The sequence below is a fragment of the Coturnix japonica genome, chromosome 9 (genome assembly GCF_054131305.1).
Source record: "Coturnix japonica strain WE chromosome 9, WE-NBRP24, whole genome shotgun sequence".
Classification (NCBI taxonomy): domain Eukaryota; kingdom Metazoa; phylum Chordata; class Aves; order Galliformes; family Phasianidae; genus Coturnix; species Coturnix japonica.
Window position 1 is genome coordinate 8,960,068 of NC_140671.1, and position 19,640 is coordinate 8,979,707.

At 44.5% G+C, this 19,640-nt stretch overlaps 1 protein-coding gene across 9 annotated transcripts in view; it reads right to left on the bottom strand.

Moving 5' to 3' along the window:
• MORC2 (MORC family CW-type zinc finger 2) overlaps positions 1-19,380 on the bottom strand; it is a 30,488-nt gene extending 11,108 nt beyond the window's left edge. For 3 of the 9 annotated variants that reach the window (XR_001558550.3, XM_015878176.3, XM_085556207.1), the window contains exons 1-10: positions 19,244-19,380; positions 14,311-14,364; positions 13,003-13,037; positions 12,494-12,562; positions 8,333-8,423; positions 7,508-7,616; positions 7,018-7,177; positions 6,820-6,931; positions 6,385-6,510; positions 2,264-2,343 (exon numbers count right to left, since the gene is read on the bottom strand). Coding sequence is in view for 8 of the 9 variants with exons in the window: in XM_015878176.3 (XP_015733662.1) it covers positions 2,264-2,343; positions 6,385-6,510; positions 6,820-6,931; positions 7,018-7,177; positions 7,508-7,616; positions 8,333-8,423; positions 12,494-12,562; positions 13,003-13,037; positions 14,311-14,364; positions 19,244-19,311 (904 nt within the window). In the remaining variant the exon portion in view is untranslated. Of the gene's footprint in view, positions 1-2,263; positions 2,344-6,384; positions 6,511-6,819; positions 6,932-7,017; positions 7,178-7,507; positions 7,617-8,332; positions 8,424-12,493; positions 12,563-13,002; positions 13,038-14,310; positions 14,365-16,752; positions 19,015-19,243 lie in introns of those variants that run through there. The other 6 variants (XM_085556209.1, XM_085556210.1, XM_015878177.3 and 3 more) reach the window with 6 other exon arrangements.
• Positions 19,381-19,640: the final 260 nt, after the last annotated feature.

Genomic DNA, 19,640 nt, shown 5'->3' on the forward strand with positions numbered 1-19,640 from the left:
GAGTGCAGACAGCACGGCATTCAACTGGTGCTAACAGATGTGCGGAGACAGCCTGTGCTGGGTTAACCTGGATAAGGGAGAGACAATGAAGCAACACAGGAAGGTACTAAAGAAAACGTTACATATGAGATGATCATTAACAAAGCACTTTACATTTGGGCAGAGGTCACAGTCAACACTGGCACAATGGCAGGGCTGAAAATCTGTGAAAGCACAACTTAGAAAGTTGTGTATTTATGGTATTCACTATGTTTTGCCTGGAAAATAAAGATCACTCATCTGTGCTACACATAAAATAGGACATAAAAAACATTTTTATTTATGTATTTATGGTATTCACTATGTTTTGCCTGGAAAATAAAGAGTACTCATCTGTGCTACACACAAAATAGGACATAAAAAAACATACCATTATGTCCAATGCTCTTCACATACACAAATTTTACCACCTAGAAGAACTTCCTCTTCCCACCTCTTTTAGGCATTACCAACATGGCTGCAGGGCAGCTGGCACACACTGCCCCACACCCCCACCCACCTCAGATCCATTCAACAAACCTCATTTTCAGCTGTGAAATTCCCTCCTAAAATGGAGACACAAACAGCTCTTGCAAGTTAGCAATGCATACCTTGCATCTGCATGCTCCCCCATCCCAAAGCACATTGGCTATGATCCTCCCTCATACTCCCTTTCATGTCAGAAGGCTGCTGTGCTTACAGCTGTACGGACAAAGAACTAACTGTTTGGAACACGGCTCTTTTCTCCATCCCACACATTACGAGGCCCCACAGTAAATGTGGACCGGCAAGTCATGCCCTGTTTGGGCAGGGGATGCCTCCAGCTGCAGCTGCCACCTGCACCATACATCTCAATGAGGTATTTTGGCTGCTGATGCAGAACTGAGGTTACTGCTGAGTGGTCACCACCCCCTCAGTGCTGGGTCAGGATTACATGTGGAAATGCACGTTTGTCACCTTTCCTTTCTTTTCTGTGTTCTGTTGGAGTTCTGCTACCTTAGCTCCCTGAGGGACACAGTAACTCCTTGAGCAAGGAACAGCTTAATTGCACTGCGTGACACCCAGTGCCCTCACAGTGCACCCAGGTTGGCTAAATAGGACAACACAAGTTTGGAGACAGCTTAAAAATGCATCCACTCACATATTCCATCTGTATCTAAGCTTGGATCACAGCAGTGGGCAAACTAAGAACAGCCAGGTTTGAAGGGAAGAACAGAGGGATGCCTGCCCATAAGGTGATGGGAAGAACAGAGGGATGCCTGCCCATATGGCAATGCCTCAATGAAGTGTCCCAGATTGGCTGTAGAGATCCATCCGCCTGCCAAGGGATGTGGATGCTACAGCTCATCACAGGAGGCAGGAAAGTTGGTTCTCAGTGAATGAGGAGTTTTCTCCTTGTCCTCGATACCAGCCATGTCTCCATTCCTGGTCTGTGATACATGTAGGATCACTGACTGGAAATAAGGAGAAATTAATCTTCTCTATCAGCAGTAGGAAGAGAGCCCTTGGTATATGGAACAGAATATCAAAGATGAAACTGGTTTTCCCAAAAGCAAAGCAATGAGATCTGTGCCACTGCAGCTGAGGTTAATGCTACAGGACTGTTTTAGCCCTGAAGACTTAATGCAGTCAGTTCTTGCAGAACAAGGTTTAGCACTCATTTCACTACTGGAGAAAGTGAAGTGCTTTGGTGATGAAGGTGAGTTTGTTTCAGTGCTGATATCCATTTCAGTGCTGGTATCCCTTCTTGGAAGCGGGACACTGAAGGGCAGAATTCCTCACTGCCAAGGCACTGAAGCTCACCTTTCAAACATCACGAAGGCCTCGTGTAATGCCGCAAGAAAGAAACCTTTCCAAATCACGGGATCTGTAGCCTTCTGGAGCAGAATGCAAGTTTGCTGAACACCTGCTCTGGCTACAGGCCCCAATCTAAAAAAAACTCTCATCTATGAGGATGGAGGCACAAGATAAACTGCTTAAACCTCACCATCTATCGTACTAGGCTATACTTTGCTGTGCAGCTCGAGGGTTATTCTGTTACATGCATCCCTGAGAGGAAGCGGCCTACAGGAATAACATGAATTCCCTCCATTGCACAGAAGCAAGTCTCAGTCACCCACAGTAACCAGCTTCTTTGCAACCACGGAGATCACAGAAACTACCAACTTCAGGTGATACCGGGTGAGAGCCTCGTCCTTCCCTTTGCTACAGCAGCATCAGGATGCATGTGTACCCCAGGACTCACCTATCCTCGCCATGTGCTCTGCTTTCTTCACCTCTTGCTCTGCACGAGTCTTGAAACGATTTGAAGTGTATTTGTACATCCTGTGACGATCAAAACACCATCAGCAATCTCAGCAGTAGGGTCAGGGCCAGATTCATCGCTTTCTTACAAAATAAAGTCCCCACACACTACTCGATTTCCCCTCCCCCCCGAAAGGATACACAACAAATTGAGAAGGTTTATGAATCAGTAACTGGGCATTCTGGCCATATCTTTAAGTCACAGATGCTCTAGCAGTAAATGCAGCTACATCATTCTCTCCTGCATCACACAGGGCAGATGTAACAAACTCCATATTCTTGAAAGGAATCCAAGGATTAATTAAGGAGAACATCTTCAGAAGGGAAAAGAATACCAAACGTATATGTGAAACTTCTTATAACTAATAGATGTCCACACGTGCAGTTTCACAGCACGCACCTCCAGGCAGAGTTAGCTCAAAGCCTGTAACGCAGCACAGGAAATGCCTGAACGCAGCTTCAAGCTGCAGCTCCTAAATTTCAGGACATGTCTGCTTTACAACCTTGTAAAGTGTTATTGAGTTGCGATGGCTTGTTTCATCTTCCATATACAGCGCAACACATCAAATAACCATGTTAGGAGAGGCAAAGTCGGGTACTGGGTTGTGCAATCTCCTCAGACCTACTTGAGGATGATCTAAGCTACCTGGAGCCAAGAACCAGAACCAGCATTTGGAAAACACAACTGCTGTCAACACGTTGAAACAATTAAATTACATCATCTGCATTTTGCCTTACATTCCTGGGTGAGAGGGAACAGAGTGAAGCTGGATGATCTCAACAAGTGACTCTTGAGGAAGGAGGTTATGGTCAACAGCTCTGTGTTCATCAGGTGAAGGCTGGAGACAAGGGGTGTCCCCCTAGGGTCTGTCCTGCAACTGGTGCTCTTCAGCATCTTTATCAGTGACACAGGCAGAGGTATTGAGAGTACCTCAGTAGGTTTGCTGAAGACACCAAGGTAAGCAGTGTGGTTGATATGACAGAAGGAAGGGATGCTATCCACAGGGACCTGGGCAAGCTTGAATGTACACATGAATGTAAAGGGCAGAGTGCTGCAACTGGGTTGGGGAAATCCCAATTATGTGTACAGACAGGGAGAACTCCTTGAGAGCAGTCTTGCATAGAAGGATTTGGGGATCTGGTGGACAAGAAGCTGGATGTGAGGCAGCAGAGTGCTCCTGCAGCCCCATCTCTGGGACAGTTCTCAGTCAGGCTGGATGGGGCTTTGGGCAGCCTGGCCTAGTGGAAAATGTCCATGCCCACAGCAAGGGGGTTACAACAAGATGATCTTTAAGGTTGCTTCCAACCCAAGCCATTCTACAACTATAAGAGAAGTACTTGGGCATGATCACAGACAGACTGCTTCACCAAGCAAGGTACACCTCCTCCTTTCCAACCCAGACAGGCAGACTAAGCTGTCAGCCCAGCTCCACTCCCACCTTCCCAGCACTGCTCCCTGCACCAGCTTCAGTTACTTGCAGGAATGTTCAATAGCCCAAAAGCAGAACAGCACAGATTTGGCTCCAGATAAACTGTCCCAGAGACTGAAAAATTCCAGAAAGAAAAAAAACACCCAGCCAGTAAGTTTTGCTTTATTTCGCAATGCCAAATGACTTCGGCTACAGCCAGGAAAGCTCACACTCAAGGGGTGTAAAAAAGATATGCATTGAGAAGCATGACAGACAAGAAATTCACACTTTCCTGCCTTCAAGATGTTAATTGTGATCATTCTAGAGTGTCCTCACAAAGGAAACTCTCTTGCACATGGTATGATAATTGCACACAGTTCAGAGAGATAGCCAAGGCAAACAAAGCAGCATGCAGTGCTACTGCAGCCACCTGAACCCGATGCCTGCTGAGATCACCGCTTGCCCACATAGCAGGCATGTAAGCTGATGTGCAGAACAGCCTGCTTCCTTCTAGCTGCACGTACTGTGCTGCAAAACAAGTTGAAACAGTGACTGTGGGAGGCAACAGATGAAGTAACTGTTCAAGAGATGAAAGCAGCTTCCAGGCAGCGTGGTGTTGCAGCATCACACCTATAAAAGTTGCTGAAAGACCTGCATAAAAGCAGACTGGCTCCTGGACATCACAGGTTCCAGAAAGGTTGCATGAGGCCTCACTGAACTCTAGCAAAAGGCAGGATATATCCAGAGCCCTTTTGTAAGGAAAAACTGCTTCCTTGGCAGTCCTGGATCTCTTTCTCCCACCTGAATGGGAGGGAAGGCCACGCTGGTAGCTGATGATACAGTCCACAGAAGGACAGCATTCAGGAAGGACAGGTGACAAAAGAACAAACATTCTGCTCAGATCACAAGCTGTTATTTCTGAAGGAGGGCAAAACAAGGGCTGCAAAACCCAGATTTGCACAGTAAAGGCATTTAAACACCCAGAGGGCCATTACAGATTTCCACTTTTTGTTCTCTGACATCACAAAACTAACCTGAAGACAAGTCACTGTTAAAGGATCTTCCTTCAGAGATGAAGACAGAGTTACTGCCCTACAAATGGGAGAGAATTCATCGTCTTCAGGAGGTGAACCCCCCCAGCAGATCTTCAGAGCAGAATGGCCCAACGTAGAGCATGAAATGATCACTTCAAGCAGAAAGACCTGGCCTAAAGCTCAGCATCAAGTAACGGCCTGCTTTTAGCATGGCAAACTAGTTTGTAACGCATTTCCTTCAAAATCCACCAATGGAAACGGACAGGTGTGTCTCTGTACTGATGGACGAATGCCATTCCATTACAGTACTTAAGCAGCCTTTAATTAGGAGGATATGAATAATCATATCCATATCATGACTCTCCCACAGAGATTAGCAAGCAGTCCTTACATAGAACACTCAGCACAGCATCTCTTCAGGCTGTCAGCCACTTTTCTGGCTAGGAAAGCTCAGCAGTAAACTGGCCTAGACTACAGCAGCTCTGCCACAAACATCTATGATCAAGTGCTACAGCATTAACTGCCCTCCAAAGGATCTTCCTAACATCAATATGCTTCCCCTCTATGCTCCTGTACAAACCAGAGTCAAGTCATTCTGGCTGCCTTTGACAGTGAAAAGGCTGAGAAGGGGAGAGCAGTGGATGCAATCTCACTTGACTTTTCTCAAGTTTCTGACACCACTTTCCAAGTTCTAATTAAAGAAGCTGAGTAAGTGTGAGCTTGACGGGCAGACTTATGTAAGCTGAAAATTAGCCAGGTTCAAAGGGCACTTATCAGCAGCTTGACAAAATGCAACTAGGAAAAACATGCAGGAAGTTGATGGTGGGCCCACACTGCTCAAACTCTACTGCAGTACAAAATGGCAGTGTGTTATTAAGGCATAGGGCTACCTTAGAACACAGCCTGTGTATGCACTACCACGGACAGAATGCTACCATGTCAGACAGACCTACATACACCTTCCCTTTATTCCTCTCTCATCCTCAGAACCTTCTATATTCTCTTTGAAGACAACTGACATCTCATCTCACTTTCAAATGTGCCATGTTTAAGGGAATTCAAAAGGAAGACAGGGAACAGCCTTTCCCAATCTCTGTTCAAACCTCAATGAGCCACCGGTAAAGGTTAACTTCAAACTAACTATTTCAAGTGTTCAGTGTGGTTTCCTTTCTGTATAGTTGTAGGATGCACCACAGCTATTTCTCTGTCCTGTTAAAAAATGGAAGGCCAGGGGAACTGGAGGTCAGTCAGCTCACCTCTGTGCCTGGCAACACACTGGAGCACGTCCCCTTGGAAGTTGTGCTGAAGCCCATGGAAAATAAAGAGGTGATTGGTGACAGCCAACACGGCTTCACTAAAGGCAAACTGTGCCTGCCAAATCTGGTGGCCTTACTATGAGGTTACAGCCTTGATAAATATAGGAAGAGCAATTAACATCATCTGTCTGAAACCGTACAAGGCATCTGACGTTGTCTTGTGTAACATCCCTGTCTCTTAAGATCTGTTTCTGTGGCTTCAATGTGGAGTTATGTAGGATACATCCAGACAGCAAAATGCTATACCATTTTTCTGCAAGAGAGGTCCTGTACGTGTAAGCAGACTTTGGCTCTAACACTTACCTTGGCTTGTACAAGCAGCAGGAAAGTCTCTTGGTTTGTACCTTGTGCCCATTTATAAAGATTCTCATTCTGGGATCAATGTACAGCACAGCAGCATAGGCACGGAAGGAGCGGCGCTCAGGCTTTCTGTAAGAGAGATGTTTATAGAAACTAGGCAGTTTGTTCTGCATTTCCCTTTAGGACTAATGGGAGACACTCTCCCTGTTATGACCACATAGTTCAAAGATGACTCATTCAATTGATCCCCCAAGTAATCAATGATTCCTTAATCAGAGTGCTCGTCTTTTGCCTTTCCTCTTTCCTTCGCAGTTTTTCCCTTTTAATTCTTCTTCAGTTAAGAACAGCCCAGACATAGTCAGACAGCCTCCACCTATACAGGCAAACCCCACACAGTTGGATCAGAACCCAAGGGCCTGTAATGCCAGTCACACTTACGTTCCCTCTGGGGGGGTTTCTGCCATCTGAATGTCTCGAGGGTCAGAAGTCACATCCAGCTCTGGCTCCCCGTTGTCCATCAGCTTGAGGTTAAAGATGATCACCAGTGTACCTAAGCATGTAACAAGTTGATCAGACAAACCCAACTCAAACCACAAACCACCCCGCCCATCACCCGCACCATACATACATACATACCTTTCTCACCACGGATCTTATTAAACTGCTCCATCACTTGCTGTTCTGATTTGAACGGGGAATACTTGTAAATCAGCTCTGTCTCAATAGCAAACTTCTCCATGTTGTCACTCACAGGCTCCCGGTTCCATGCATTCCAGGTGGGCAATGGGACAATGACCTGCAAACAGCCCCGTATCAGGAACAACCCCGACTCAGCCCCTCCATGCCATTTATGCTGATTGAGGCTGAGTGAACTCAACCCTTCCTATAGGCCCCTATTTAAGGCAGGAGCTCTTAATTTTGCAGCGCTTTGCCTAACTGCCAAATGCTCGAGGATCTCTCTTTTCCAACCTCCAAGTTATTCTTCTGCACCATCCAGTCTTACTTATTTCCATGTTAAGAGTTCAGATAAAGAACACCTCAATTATCTACTAAATGTATATGAATTTTCAATTGGTGGAACCACAGTGATTTCAGCATTCATTATGTCCCTTCATTACGTACAAACCTCATCAATGCCTTCTTCCTCATGAAACGTCCGGGACAAGAGGAGGCAAGTCATGGTGTTATTTTTCTTTGTGAACAGGATAAAGTCTTTCCCAATCCGCATGGAACCCCTGGAGAAAGATTTTGGGCAATTTCATGACATTTGGTGACTGCCCTTTTTGGCAAACAAGCAGAATTTATGCAAACACTTCAAAAAGCAGACTGAATTATCACTTTGTTTCCATTTTGCTCAATTATGAGACTCCAAGAGCAGATAGCAGTGAAAATGGCTTAAAACCAGTAACCACCCTCTCTTTCTAAATATATCATTCCTTCCAATAAAGCATGTAAACCTGGTACATCTTCACAAGAAGAAATCGAGCTCTCTACACTCTTTCCTCCCATACTACTCACAGTTTAAAGGTGAGGATTGGAAAGCTCCATTACACCTCACACTATGCAGTGTAAGTTCATCTGACTTGCACCAGCCGAATCCCCTAGTAAGAGGCTGCAGCCCAATTTAGCTCCAGTTTCACTATGTGTCTGACAGAAGCACATTAAGGGTCTTTTGTTCCTGCTTTTCACTACTTCATCCAGCTCTGACCCATATCCCGCATCACTTAAACACGGCAACAAAACACTGTACTCAGCTTGGAACAGATCTATCTGCTCCAGTGCTTGTCCAAAGTGCTCCCACATACCCCAACATGGCATCCTTAATTCAGATTTCATCCACACGTGTTTTTCTGATAGAACAAACACCTCTATGCAAAAAAGCCAACAAAACATGGACTATCTCAGCTCTAATCTCCACAGTCTCAGCAGACCAGCTCTGATTAATACCTACGATTTCAAGCCGTTCCCGTACTGCCCAATTTGAGTTGACTCTGGCGATCGCTTGGCTGATTTGCCAAACTGAATAACGCTGGCAGCTTCATCTGCAATGAGAGACAGAGCAAACCCAAGGTTTCTTTTAACACAAAGACTTGGATATACATTCTCTATCTGAACACATTTACTTAAGTGACACAGAGATTGTCATATGGAAGAGGCCTCGAGCCCAAGCCAAGGTCTCACCTTGAAGTTCTGCTATCCAGCTCTGGACAATGGCACTGCCTGCACTACAAGTGTTGTACAGATGCAGTTATACTGATAAGAAGAGTTCCAAGTTTCATATCAGACCAGTTCCCCCATCTGAACTGCACAAAGATGTTTTAACTAAAAAATGTCAAGGAGATCATCTGTTGCGTTGACTGCAATTACCAGCGTGCTTGTAAACCAAAACTCAGCCCAAGGATACTGCAGCTCCAAGGCTACCACTAACACCACAGACCCAACGCCTCTCAGTGTAGAGCATGAGTCACCAGATAAAAAGGTTTTGAGTTCAGAATAAATGAATTACTTTCTCTTTATGAATTTGAATGGAACACTATGAGCAATTAACGCACTGCTACGCCAAAAGCTAATTTTTGCAACTACTACATAAAGTCACAGTATGTACACACTTTTAATGGCATAGGACAAAACTAATGGATATGACAGCTTTATAGCAAAGAGGGGCTGTCATTTTTAGTTCAAGCCTTTCCATTGTTCAAGGTACAAAACCTTTTAATATCATCTGTAGGACAGAAGAATTATCCTCCCTTCCCCCAAAGATAGCAATCAGTTCGCCATAGAATTTACTGGGAGAAGTAAAAAGCAATTCCAGATACAAGGGAACATGAAGTGCCTTAACAGGAACAATAGTTTAAACAGGAAAACTAACAGCAGTTACATCCTCAGTGCATATACAAGAGAGCTTGGAACATCCCTTACTACACCCCAACACTACAAAAAGCTGGAGGCAATGGTCAGGCTGGGTTTGAACATACCCAGGTTCATCAGCACAGGCAGCGAGGCTCATTGGTTTAACGAGAAATGACCCATCTGTATGTCAGAAGGCTATTACCCATGCAAATGGCATTCAGACTTAAAGCCACAAACAACAAGGCAAAAACACGAGATAAGAACTTTGCACCAACCTTGCTCCCTCTGTTCAGTATGTACACAACAAAGGTCTATGGGATGTTTCAAACACACATTCTGAAAGGATTACAGGACCTCTTTTTCTTATTCCAACCTAGGATTGTATTTTCATGCCAATGAAAGCAAACTTTAGAAGGTTATCTCATATTTGGAGGTCTGGATTTTATTTTTTATTGTTTTAGCTTTAAAACCGAGTCAGACTGGTGAATGTGAGATATTCTAAGAGCACATTATGAGTCCCCTTTTACTATGCAAAAGAAAAGTTTTTATCAACAACTGCTCTTAAGAATATTTTAGAAGCCTAAAAAAGGAAAAGAGTAATTATCCCAGGCATTTCCTCACTCAGAAAAGGTGAACATATGGTTTATCATTCAGTGATGGAGATTCAAAACCGCTCTGAAAATACAGTTTCTGTTGGGCAGAGGAACACAAACGATGCCCTGAAAAAGGAAGTCCTGAAGGGCAAAGATGTTTCGCTCTCTGCTCCAGACCGTCTTTGGGAGCTATTCGATCCTTACCCTTCTCCAAACAAACAAGGTACAAACGAAAACTCTTCCACACTTTTTGAGTGAGGGCACTAAGGGGAGTTTCACTTGCAACTATTTTAGTCACGCTGTTTTCATTTCGCTGTGCCTTAGAGCTGCTAGATGTAAAAAACAAACTCCCTGGCAACAAAATGAGCACCGATGTGAGCTATGCCAAACAGAAAAGACAAAAAACAAACTGAAAGAACACCCCGAGCATGGGAGATTGAGCTTTACAACTCCAGACAAATAAGGGCACCAATTAAAAGTGTAAAAAGGGGAGACAGAGTTGTTTAAGTCCTGACTGCTGTTTGCCCAGAACAGTGACAGAAAACCCTTCTGAATGATGTGTCAGCTGATCAGGTGTCAGAAAGAAATCCTACATTATGCAGGCCCTAGCACAGGTCACACAGAGGAGCTGCAGATGCTCCAGCCCTTGGAGGCATTCAATGTAAGCTGGATGGGCCTCTGAGCATGCTGGTATGGCGGGAGGTGTCCCTGCCCATTACAGAGACTGGAAGTGGATAGGTTGCATGGTACCTTCCAACCCAAGTCATGGTTTAGAAGGCAATGTCGATGGTAGGCAGACAGCTAGACCAGATGATTTTAGAGCTCTTTTCCGACCTTACAGACATTATGATTCTATTCTACACTGTCTGCAGTACACATGCGAGTACTGAGAATGTGAATAACGGAGCCCAACTGCAAACATGTTAAACTGGGGGACAACTCTATTGAGATTTCTAAGTTTCCCAGGGAATCATTCGGTATAACCAAGCGTGTAAAGCTCATCCAACAGATGTCCCTATGGGAGGAAAGAGTGTCTCCACTTGCCAACCAGTCCCAGGAATCGGTGATGTCCTCCCAGCCTGTCTGTGATAGCATCTTCCCCAAAATTCCTCCTCTTAAGCCATTTTTATACAATTTCCTTACTTACAGGTGGAGCTTGTGTAACTGCAGCCATACATACCTTTTGTTGCATTTGGTGCAATGGAAAATGAAAAACTGCTGACTCAGGGTGACAGCTACATAGTTTCCAACCAAGTTTCCATCCCTGTTGTGTTATCACAGACCCTGGCCATGGTGTTCATACACCGCTCCACCCTCTGTGCTTTATCTCTTACAAGTCAGCATACCAAGCTCCCTTGGTGTTAATAACGTGGAAGGTTGTTTAGGGAACTACCATGGACCAGAATCCTTGCATATTCACCACCCTGAAGGCTCCTCCAATGCTGCACCTTCCTTTAAGAGGCAGACATCTCAATCAGTCACCTCCAAAGTAATCCACCCTGTGACTACAGTCACTCAAGCTTCACAACATTTAGATGAATTGGGGAGGTCACAGTCAGCCTTGTTATAAGGACTAGAGCTCAAGGGGCCACTATGTACTATGTCCCACTACTGACTCATAGTATTTAGCACATGCTCATCTGGTCCTCAGCTACTTAACTGGGTGTCTGCTATCTGTTCTTTCAGCCCCTCACTTTGAGACAGACATGCGGTTGTTATCTTTCCTAGCAAGACTGTTATCAAAGCTGAGCAGGCCTTAGGCGTCACCTTGTCTGCCTGAACAATGCCAGGTGAAGGAGGAGTGTGGGGGCAGCAACACAGATCCCAATTAAAAGCTGTTCCTCACCACTGTAGGCCTTACACACATAACAGTTAAAGAAATGAATATCTAAGTAAGTGATCAAGAGTTTAGTACTTAACTATATCTTGTAAAATGAAAGCACTTCTGAGCTTCCAATCTTCAAAATACAGTTAAAGGAACAAGAAGTGGTTTGAAAATCAAGTTAACGATTGAAGCAAAGAAGTCTTCAAGAATACAATTAGAGTATTATTAGATTAGCTGTAAGTACAAACATTGGCAAGCAGAGCTCCTCAAAGCAGGATCTTCAAGATGCAAATAAAGTAGTGTGAATTGGTAGTTCTGTTTGCTGACCCTAAAGCAAAGCAAGAAGGCTTTACTCCCGCTAAACCCAACACTGAATAACATAAGTGCTTATGACAGAGACAGACTTTGCTACATTCTTCTCATACTCCCAAGATTTTCTATGATCTTTATCACAATGATGAAAGAATAGCTCAACGTCTTCAAAGTGAAGGTTGCAAACTTTTGTTATTAGAGATGAGAAACGAATCGCTTGGCAGCCCCTGGTGAAGTAGGTGATGAGAAGAGGCCTCTTTTCCTGGTTGTACTATTCCCAAAGCCAACTTCTGTGCAGTGGAAAACCAAAGGCAAAGCTGACTCATTTCTATAATGCAGCACAACAGTTTTCTTACGTTTCCTGCAAACTGAGGAGGCAAAGAGTTGGACGCAGTGAGAGGGCCAGTGTAGAGACAGGTACAGGTATCCAAGCATGGAACTATCCCTTCCATAACGCCAAGCTGTTAATTCAGCTTAAGCCATAACATGACATCTCAGCTTGAAAATGCAAATGTAAATTCTTATCACTTACTTGAATCCATTCCTGTTCCATCATCCAAAAAACACAGCATGAATCCACCTCGCAGGCTTTCCCGGCGCTCTACAAAAGAGTTATTTAATACTCCCACACACAAATTCAAAGCTTTGAGAAAACACCAATCTGCTCAAGCTAAACAGTGTTCATGAGAAAGTAACACAATAAACACGACTTCCATAACCCTGATACAGCTACGCTCTAAAAAAGGGCACCGCGTTTTTATTACAGAGTGACTAATTTCTCCTGCACTTTAACTTGCGTGTAAATATGTGATACAGCAGTTCACTGTAAAAGCACATTTCTTAAACATTCAGTACAAACAACTCACTTTGGTGCTATCTGACCTCAGCTGAAAACTGATCTAATGCACTTGCACAAGCTACTTGTAAACATGCTGTTTTCTGAAGACACAAAAGCACAGGAGAAGCAGAAATGGACACAAACACATTCACTCTTACACCGCATGTTGGTAGCCAAAACCCAAGTTTTAACTTTAGACTTACCAGTATAAATGTCTATTCTTGTAGCATCCGCATCTCTATGAAGCAACAAAAACCCAGTCAGTATTCAAATGTCAACTGCAAAATAAAGCTAATGCCAGGCACATGCAATAACTTCAATAGTGAACTGACTGCATACATCAAAGTGCACGAAGGCCCAGCACTCAGTACTGGTAAGTTAAAAACCACACTGTTCTGCTTTCTGTCTATTTGAACCCATGCTCAAGCTGTAACTGCTTATAATTAAACCTAGTTATAGTATCACTGTCTTGTAAATAGCAGTCATAGTAAGGAAACAAATAGTAAGCACATACTTCTGAGCTCCCTCTTCCACACCACTTTACATTTATCTTGTCAAGATGCCTATAAAGTTTATTAACTTCTGCATAAAACTCAATGTAAATACAATATTTGCTCCAAAAGAAATGCCTCCTATTTTATGTCAGCACACAGTGTCTGAGGTGGATGTTGGTGGTACAGCACTAAAGGTTGAACCTTCCCACCAGCATCTTGCTACACATTGTTGCTGTGTGACAGATGTTAGCAGAGGGGCATTCTGACAGAATGGCATCTGACATGGAGCTGTGTCTGAAGCAAAGGTGTGGAACTGAATTCCTCCATGCAAAACAAATGGCACCGACATTCATCAGTGCTTGCTGGAAGTTCACGGACACCAAACAATGGATGTGAGCACAGTGAGGTGGTGGGTGGTGCATTTCAGCAGTGGCAACAGCAATGTGAAGGACAAGCCATGTTCCAGGAAGCCATGTAGACTTAAGAGCAGAGCATGTGAACAGTGGTGACAATGCTGAAAATAGTGTTTTGTGCCCAAGAACTTTCTTTATCAAACAGTGCTATTGTTCTCTTTGTAGCTGCTGATGTTCCCGCGGAACTAAGTAGGAGGCATTACTTTCAGAGCAACCTATATACATTCAAGTTTGTCACAGGAAACTGTAAGAGATTGTTTCAGTAATAACCTTCACATACCCTTCATCCTCTTCTATACGCCACTGATTGAAAGGATAAATATGCAAGGCTTAGGATGTAACTATAGGCTGCAACACGAGAAACATGGCCCTCGTTACGCCATCACTGTCTTGTTAGGAATACTTTGTTGTTGTTTTTCCACAGGGCAGATGTGCCAGCATAAGAAAACCAACCGAAACATTCATGCTAAGCTATAATGAGGTCTATTTTTACTTTTCTTAAAGACTGCTAGAAATAAAGCTTGCCTAATATCCCCTAAACAGTCAAGCTAATTAAATTCTTTACAGAATGTACCTTGGGAATTAGGCAGTGTCAGATACGCACCTGGCATTATCTACAAGTTCAGCAAGGGCACCAAACAAGAACTCGTGGGTAGTTCTGCAATAAAGCACAGAATCAGCAGGGTTACACTGACACTGAGGAAGGGAGACCTTTATTTAAACAAAAATCTCAAACATTTTGACCAAATCAAGTTATAAGTCTACAGTACCAATGCTGGCTACAGACACAAGACTAGAAATGTGTGTTTCACTATCTGCTGGCACAGAAATGCTGCTCAGTAGACTATCTCATTCAGAAGACCTGCTGCACTTTACAGTCTGCATCATAAACATGAGTCTCATGGACACAATGAAGAATTACTGACTTGAAGTCCATGAACTACCCTGTAACTCATGTAAATCCTCACAGCAACTAAACCCCGTCTATGTGCAAAACATGGGCAGATTAATATTTTGCGTAAGATTTGTCTTCACTGTGCACACACTGATATTACAGAAGTTATTTCTGGCACGAAGAAGTTTCCAGATCATTGGAGACTTCCAACAGATGCAGCTGCTCAAAGACCAGAATGCTGTCTTCTTCCACCGCTGTGCACCCTTCCAAACTCAACGTTAAGGCCATGCAGCCAGATGATACTCGCACAGTTACAGAAAGTTATGTTTAGCTTCCAGCCTCCTAACAGCAACACTTTGTCTGCAGAACCTGCTTGAAAGGGAGTAGTTATTTGCCTTAATCTTGACAGATGATACATGCTGAAGGTGACTCAAAAGGGACCATAGACCCATTCCAGTAGATTGTCTCCAGCATTAACCTAATACTTCCGCTGGAGGTCCAACTTCTTCCTATACCTTCAAAATCCAGCAGTTATTTCCAAGGCGGATGAACCACATCCAGCCCAACATTTAACTTCAGCTACAAGATAGGAGAAACAATTTATCTTACTGAATCAGGTCATTTAACCAACCCAGCAAGGCTTCTGTAATTTATTTCTTTACTAGGACAGCTGATGAAGAGATTGCGTCCTCAAAAGATATTTTTAGCTATGTATTCCAGTTTGCACAAAACCTCTACACATACAGCTTGCTGTCACTACTACTACAAAGACTGAAGTCACACTTAGTTCTGATTTGCAGTTTTAGAAGAACAGATGCAAAGGCACTTCCTGCACAAAAATATACAGCCAGACAGAAGGCCAGTAATTACAAAACTATCTTGCATATTTATCTTCAGCATCATGAACTGCAGCTCATTAACATAGCTAAGGTTCAAAACAACAGCCTTCCAAGCTACCACTAGAAAGAGAATAGTTTTTCTTCTCTGCAGGCTCCCAAGGAAACAAGAGATAGAATTGAAATGGTGTTCAGAAGATGACCTGACTGACCAGAAGGCCTTACCAGAAGCTCAGACCTGCTACTCTTTCTTTCAAGAGTGATTTCCTGTGTGCACATTTCAAAGTGCTCCCATCATTTAGGAATCCATTCAACTTTATAAATCAACACTCAACAACCCAGTTGATTTAGAAATTAATCCATGTCAGAAAACAACAACAAAACACAACAAAGTGGATACTTTAGAACTAGTAACTATGCTTCGTCAGCAGTTTTCACTCTGCAATTTCAGGAACACTTTAAATTAAGGAGAAGATGCAAATAGAGATTCCAAAGACAAATACTGGAACAAGATAGCTGAAAAAGTAACTGCAATTAAGAAAGGCAAGAGAAAATGCTATTTCTCAATAGCCTGACACCATACCTAACTTGAACCCCTATCAAAATCAAGGGCAAAGCGACACCTTGCGACAAGCAACTAAAATCAATCAGAGCTGCTTATCACTAACAAAGAAATTATATGTGCTATAAATATCTAGTATTAAGTACATTAATCTCCATGCTAAGACTTTTAAAATGTCTCAGATGACCTTGTCGGTATCTAATTAAGTCACACGAAGCACTCAACCTAAGAAAACCCCATGATATCATCTTACAATCAAAGGTGCCTGCAGTACTTAACAGCCATCATTATCAACCAGTGACAACCCTCTCCTTGCTCCATGCAAAATAAACCCTGCAGGATTATATTACTTGCAACATAACTTTCAAAAATGGAAGCCAAGCTGTTAGCAAGATAGTCCACCAGAGTTGACTTATAACCTGGAAACACTCAAGTATCGGCTAGAACGCCATTATCAGAGGCTACATTAACCTAATTCAAAGCACTAGAAATACAACCACTAGTGATTCAGAGCACTACAAATATACATTTCTTAAATGAAACATGAAGAGTCAGGGAGAAAGTGTTACTAAAATCCACAGTCTCAGTGACAGCCCATTGTAAGTTCATTGACCCGGAACCATTCTCCAACTTCTACCATTTATTCAAGACAGCTCCGTGCTGGAGGCCAAACCTGACATGGATCAACTGAATGCAAGAACCTAATTACTAACGAAAGACGTAAGACTAAGTTTGCTCTGAAGGAGGTCATACCTGGGAAAACACTTAAGCTGGAAGTCTGGAATCTGCATCAGAAACATGAGCTATCCTCTCATTACTGCACTGCTTCAGGCCAGAACAGAAAATATCCGCAAGAAGAAATGGGAGGTTCTGAGGTACGAAGAGATGCTTATCTACTACTTGTATTCCTCAAATCCACTGGTTGATTATGCTGAAGTCTTCCCATCTAAGTGAACTTCTTCCACTTGAGCAGTATTCAAAGGGGCAATTCCAATTACAGAAATAAAAACCAAGTTCAGTCACAAGTTAACTCCAACTATGCAACACAGCTCAGGGATGTTCTCTGCCGCTCAGGTCTTAACAGACTCCTTCGGTTATGCCGTACAAACACTCAAAATATACCAAATAAGTTGGCTGGGCCAAGATGTACCTTGTTTTCATCACAGTGAATGCTTCAGAAACACCTTAAAGCAGTAGCATTTGACTGTCAAGGAAAAAATCCCAGTTGTTGTGATGGCAGGCAGGTGGCTTTCAGAAGTCACCATAAGGGAAATACGTTACTCATTTCCATGTGCTTACATACTAAGGCTTTTCTTACTGGATCTACAAGAACTTTCACGTGACTCCATTAAACAAGCTTTGGAAAAGCACTTAGCAAAGTAATAGAAGTAGTTGAAAAAGATATATACACTTTGCAACTGAAGTGATTCAGGTACACGGGGCCAAGTCATCCACCAGGCATGGCAGCACAATGAGCTCTAAATCCTCATGTTCAAGGACCAAATAAATTGGCTCCTGAAAAGTGCTCCAAAATGTACTATTAGATATATTTCCTTTCTGAAGCAGAGATAAAAAACAATAAACAACAACAGCAACAACAACCTCATACGCTGAAGTAGTATTCACTGAGATGGCATGGCTTTCCTCAGACAGCAAAAACAGCTCGAAATACAAGAGTCTCTATTACCAAAAATCCTCTTCAGTTCTTTCTTATTGATTTTGTTGTTGGTGGTGGTTATTGAGGTTGTTATTATTATTACTGGGAGGCAGGATAAGTTGTGTATTTGTTGTTTGGGTTTTGGCTTTTCCATTGCTACTCTTAAGGAAGCATCCAGCGAACACACAGATCTCCATAACCTCAGAAGGCTCACAGTGGATGAAAAGCCCTGGCTTTGCCTTATTCACACACACTGCTCTCCAATTCCTAGCAAGGCAGCTACACAGCACACAGGTAGGTCATCATCATAAGCAGAACAGAAACCACAGTGGCAATATTGAAGAACTTGGGATACTTTGGGGCAGCAACACCACTGCTGGTCTTCTGCAGCACTTTGTCTTCTTACAAACATGGCCAGAATCCATGGCAAACCCAAGCCATTTGCAGATCTCTACTATCTAACAGTGTTGCACAGTAGGAGTTAACTTGTGATTGAACTTGGGTTTTCTAACACATAAGAACTTTTGTTTTCCACAACTGGATGTGAGAGTTTCTCAAGTCCAGGAATACAACGCGGTTTTGTCTGTCACGCACCAGGCTTCACGTGTGATTGCCACAGGCCAAACAACGAGTAGAGCCACCAAACATGGACTCCAGGGCATCATTAGGCCTCTTGTCCTTCTTCTTTTGTGCAGAACCCACACTTCTCTGATAGTGAAAAGAAAGCGATAACATTCTTGGCACATGTAACAGTGGAGATCTGTCCGAGTAGTCGCTCCCGGAGCTGGATCTTATATTACCAACACAAACACTGCTGCATCTACTTCAAAGTGAATGCAGTTAGGAGACTTCAGACAGCTGCAGACCACTGATGTCCCTCCTTCCAAGCTCGCCTTCACACACTGAAAACTGGGAGCAAGAACATACTTGATTTCTTCTTCTGTCGATGGTAACATCAAATCAGCTCTTCCACTGAATGGCTGGAAACACAATGAGCACAACAACGAGATGCCAAACGCTGTGTGCTATTCCTGCAGGGCAGTTCAACCAGTGGAAGCTCTCCTTCGACTCTTCCATACATGGCATTGCAATGCCTGCTCCCCACGTGCAGGGCCGAGCTGGATCCATAGCGGTGCCATCCCTGCAGGCACTTACCATGTCCTAGCTGCGTATTCTGAACGAACCACTTATAAAGCAGGTGAAACTCTATCGCTCCGTCAGGGATTTTAAAACTGACGGATTCCAGGGTTTAAAGAACAATAAAAAGAAAAAACAGACACAAACACACAAAGAAGCCAATCCTGAAATGGCGCCGTGCTTAACGAGGCACCAATATCTGACAGCCGGGTCGCACGGGGGCCGTTCCGTCGGGCCGCACACACGGATCCGCCCCGCGGCTGCTCCCGGCGCTCAGTGCCGCCTCCACCGCCCGCTGTGTGCCCGCACCGCCCCGCACCGCCCTGCGGCACCGCTGCTCGCGGGGGCGGGCGGATACCAGGGGGCGGCGTGTACCGAGAGGCCGGGCCGCGGCCCCACTTACCTGCCCGAGGCCTCGGCCCGTCCCCCACCCGCTATCCCGGTACTCACGAGTTGGTGTGCAGGTACTCGAAGGTCAGCTGCGCCCGGTTCAAGCTGCTGTAATTAGCGCACGACATGGCGGCGGACGGGCCCCGCTCCGCGTGCGCCCTCGAGGCCTATTCCCCTCCCACCCCCCCCACCCCGCTACCCCGCACCGGTCACCGCCCGGCCCGGACAGACAGCGCCATCCGCGACGCCTCTCCCCTATATTGGCCCGGCCCGGCCCTGTGGCCCCGTTTTGTCCTATATTGGCCCCTCCCGGCCCTGCGGCCCCTCTTTGTCCCCGCCGCGGTCGCGCTTCGCAGCCGCCCGCAGCCGCCGCTCCCCCCCTCAGGGCGGGGCCGCGCCGTTGGCCGCCGGTTGGGCCGCCGCGTCACGTGACGGGGGGAGCCATCGCGCGCGCCGC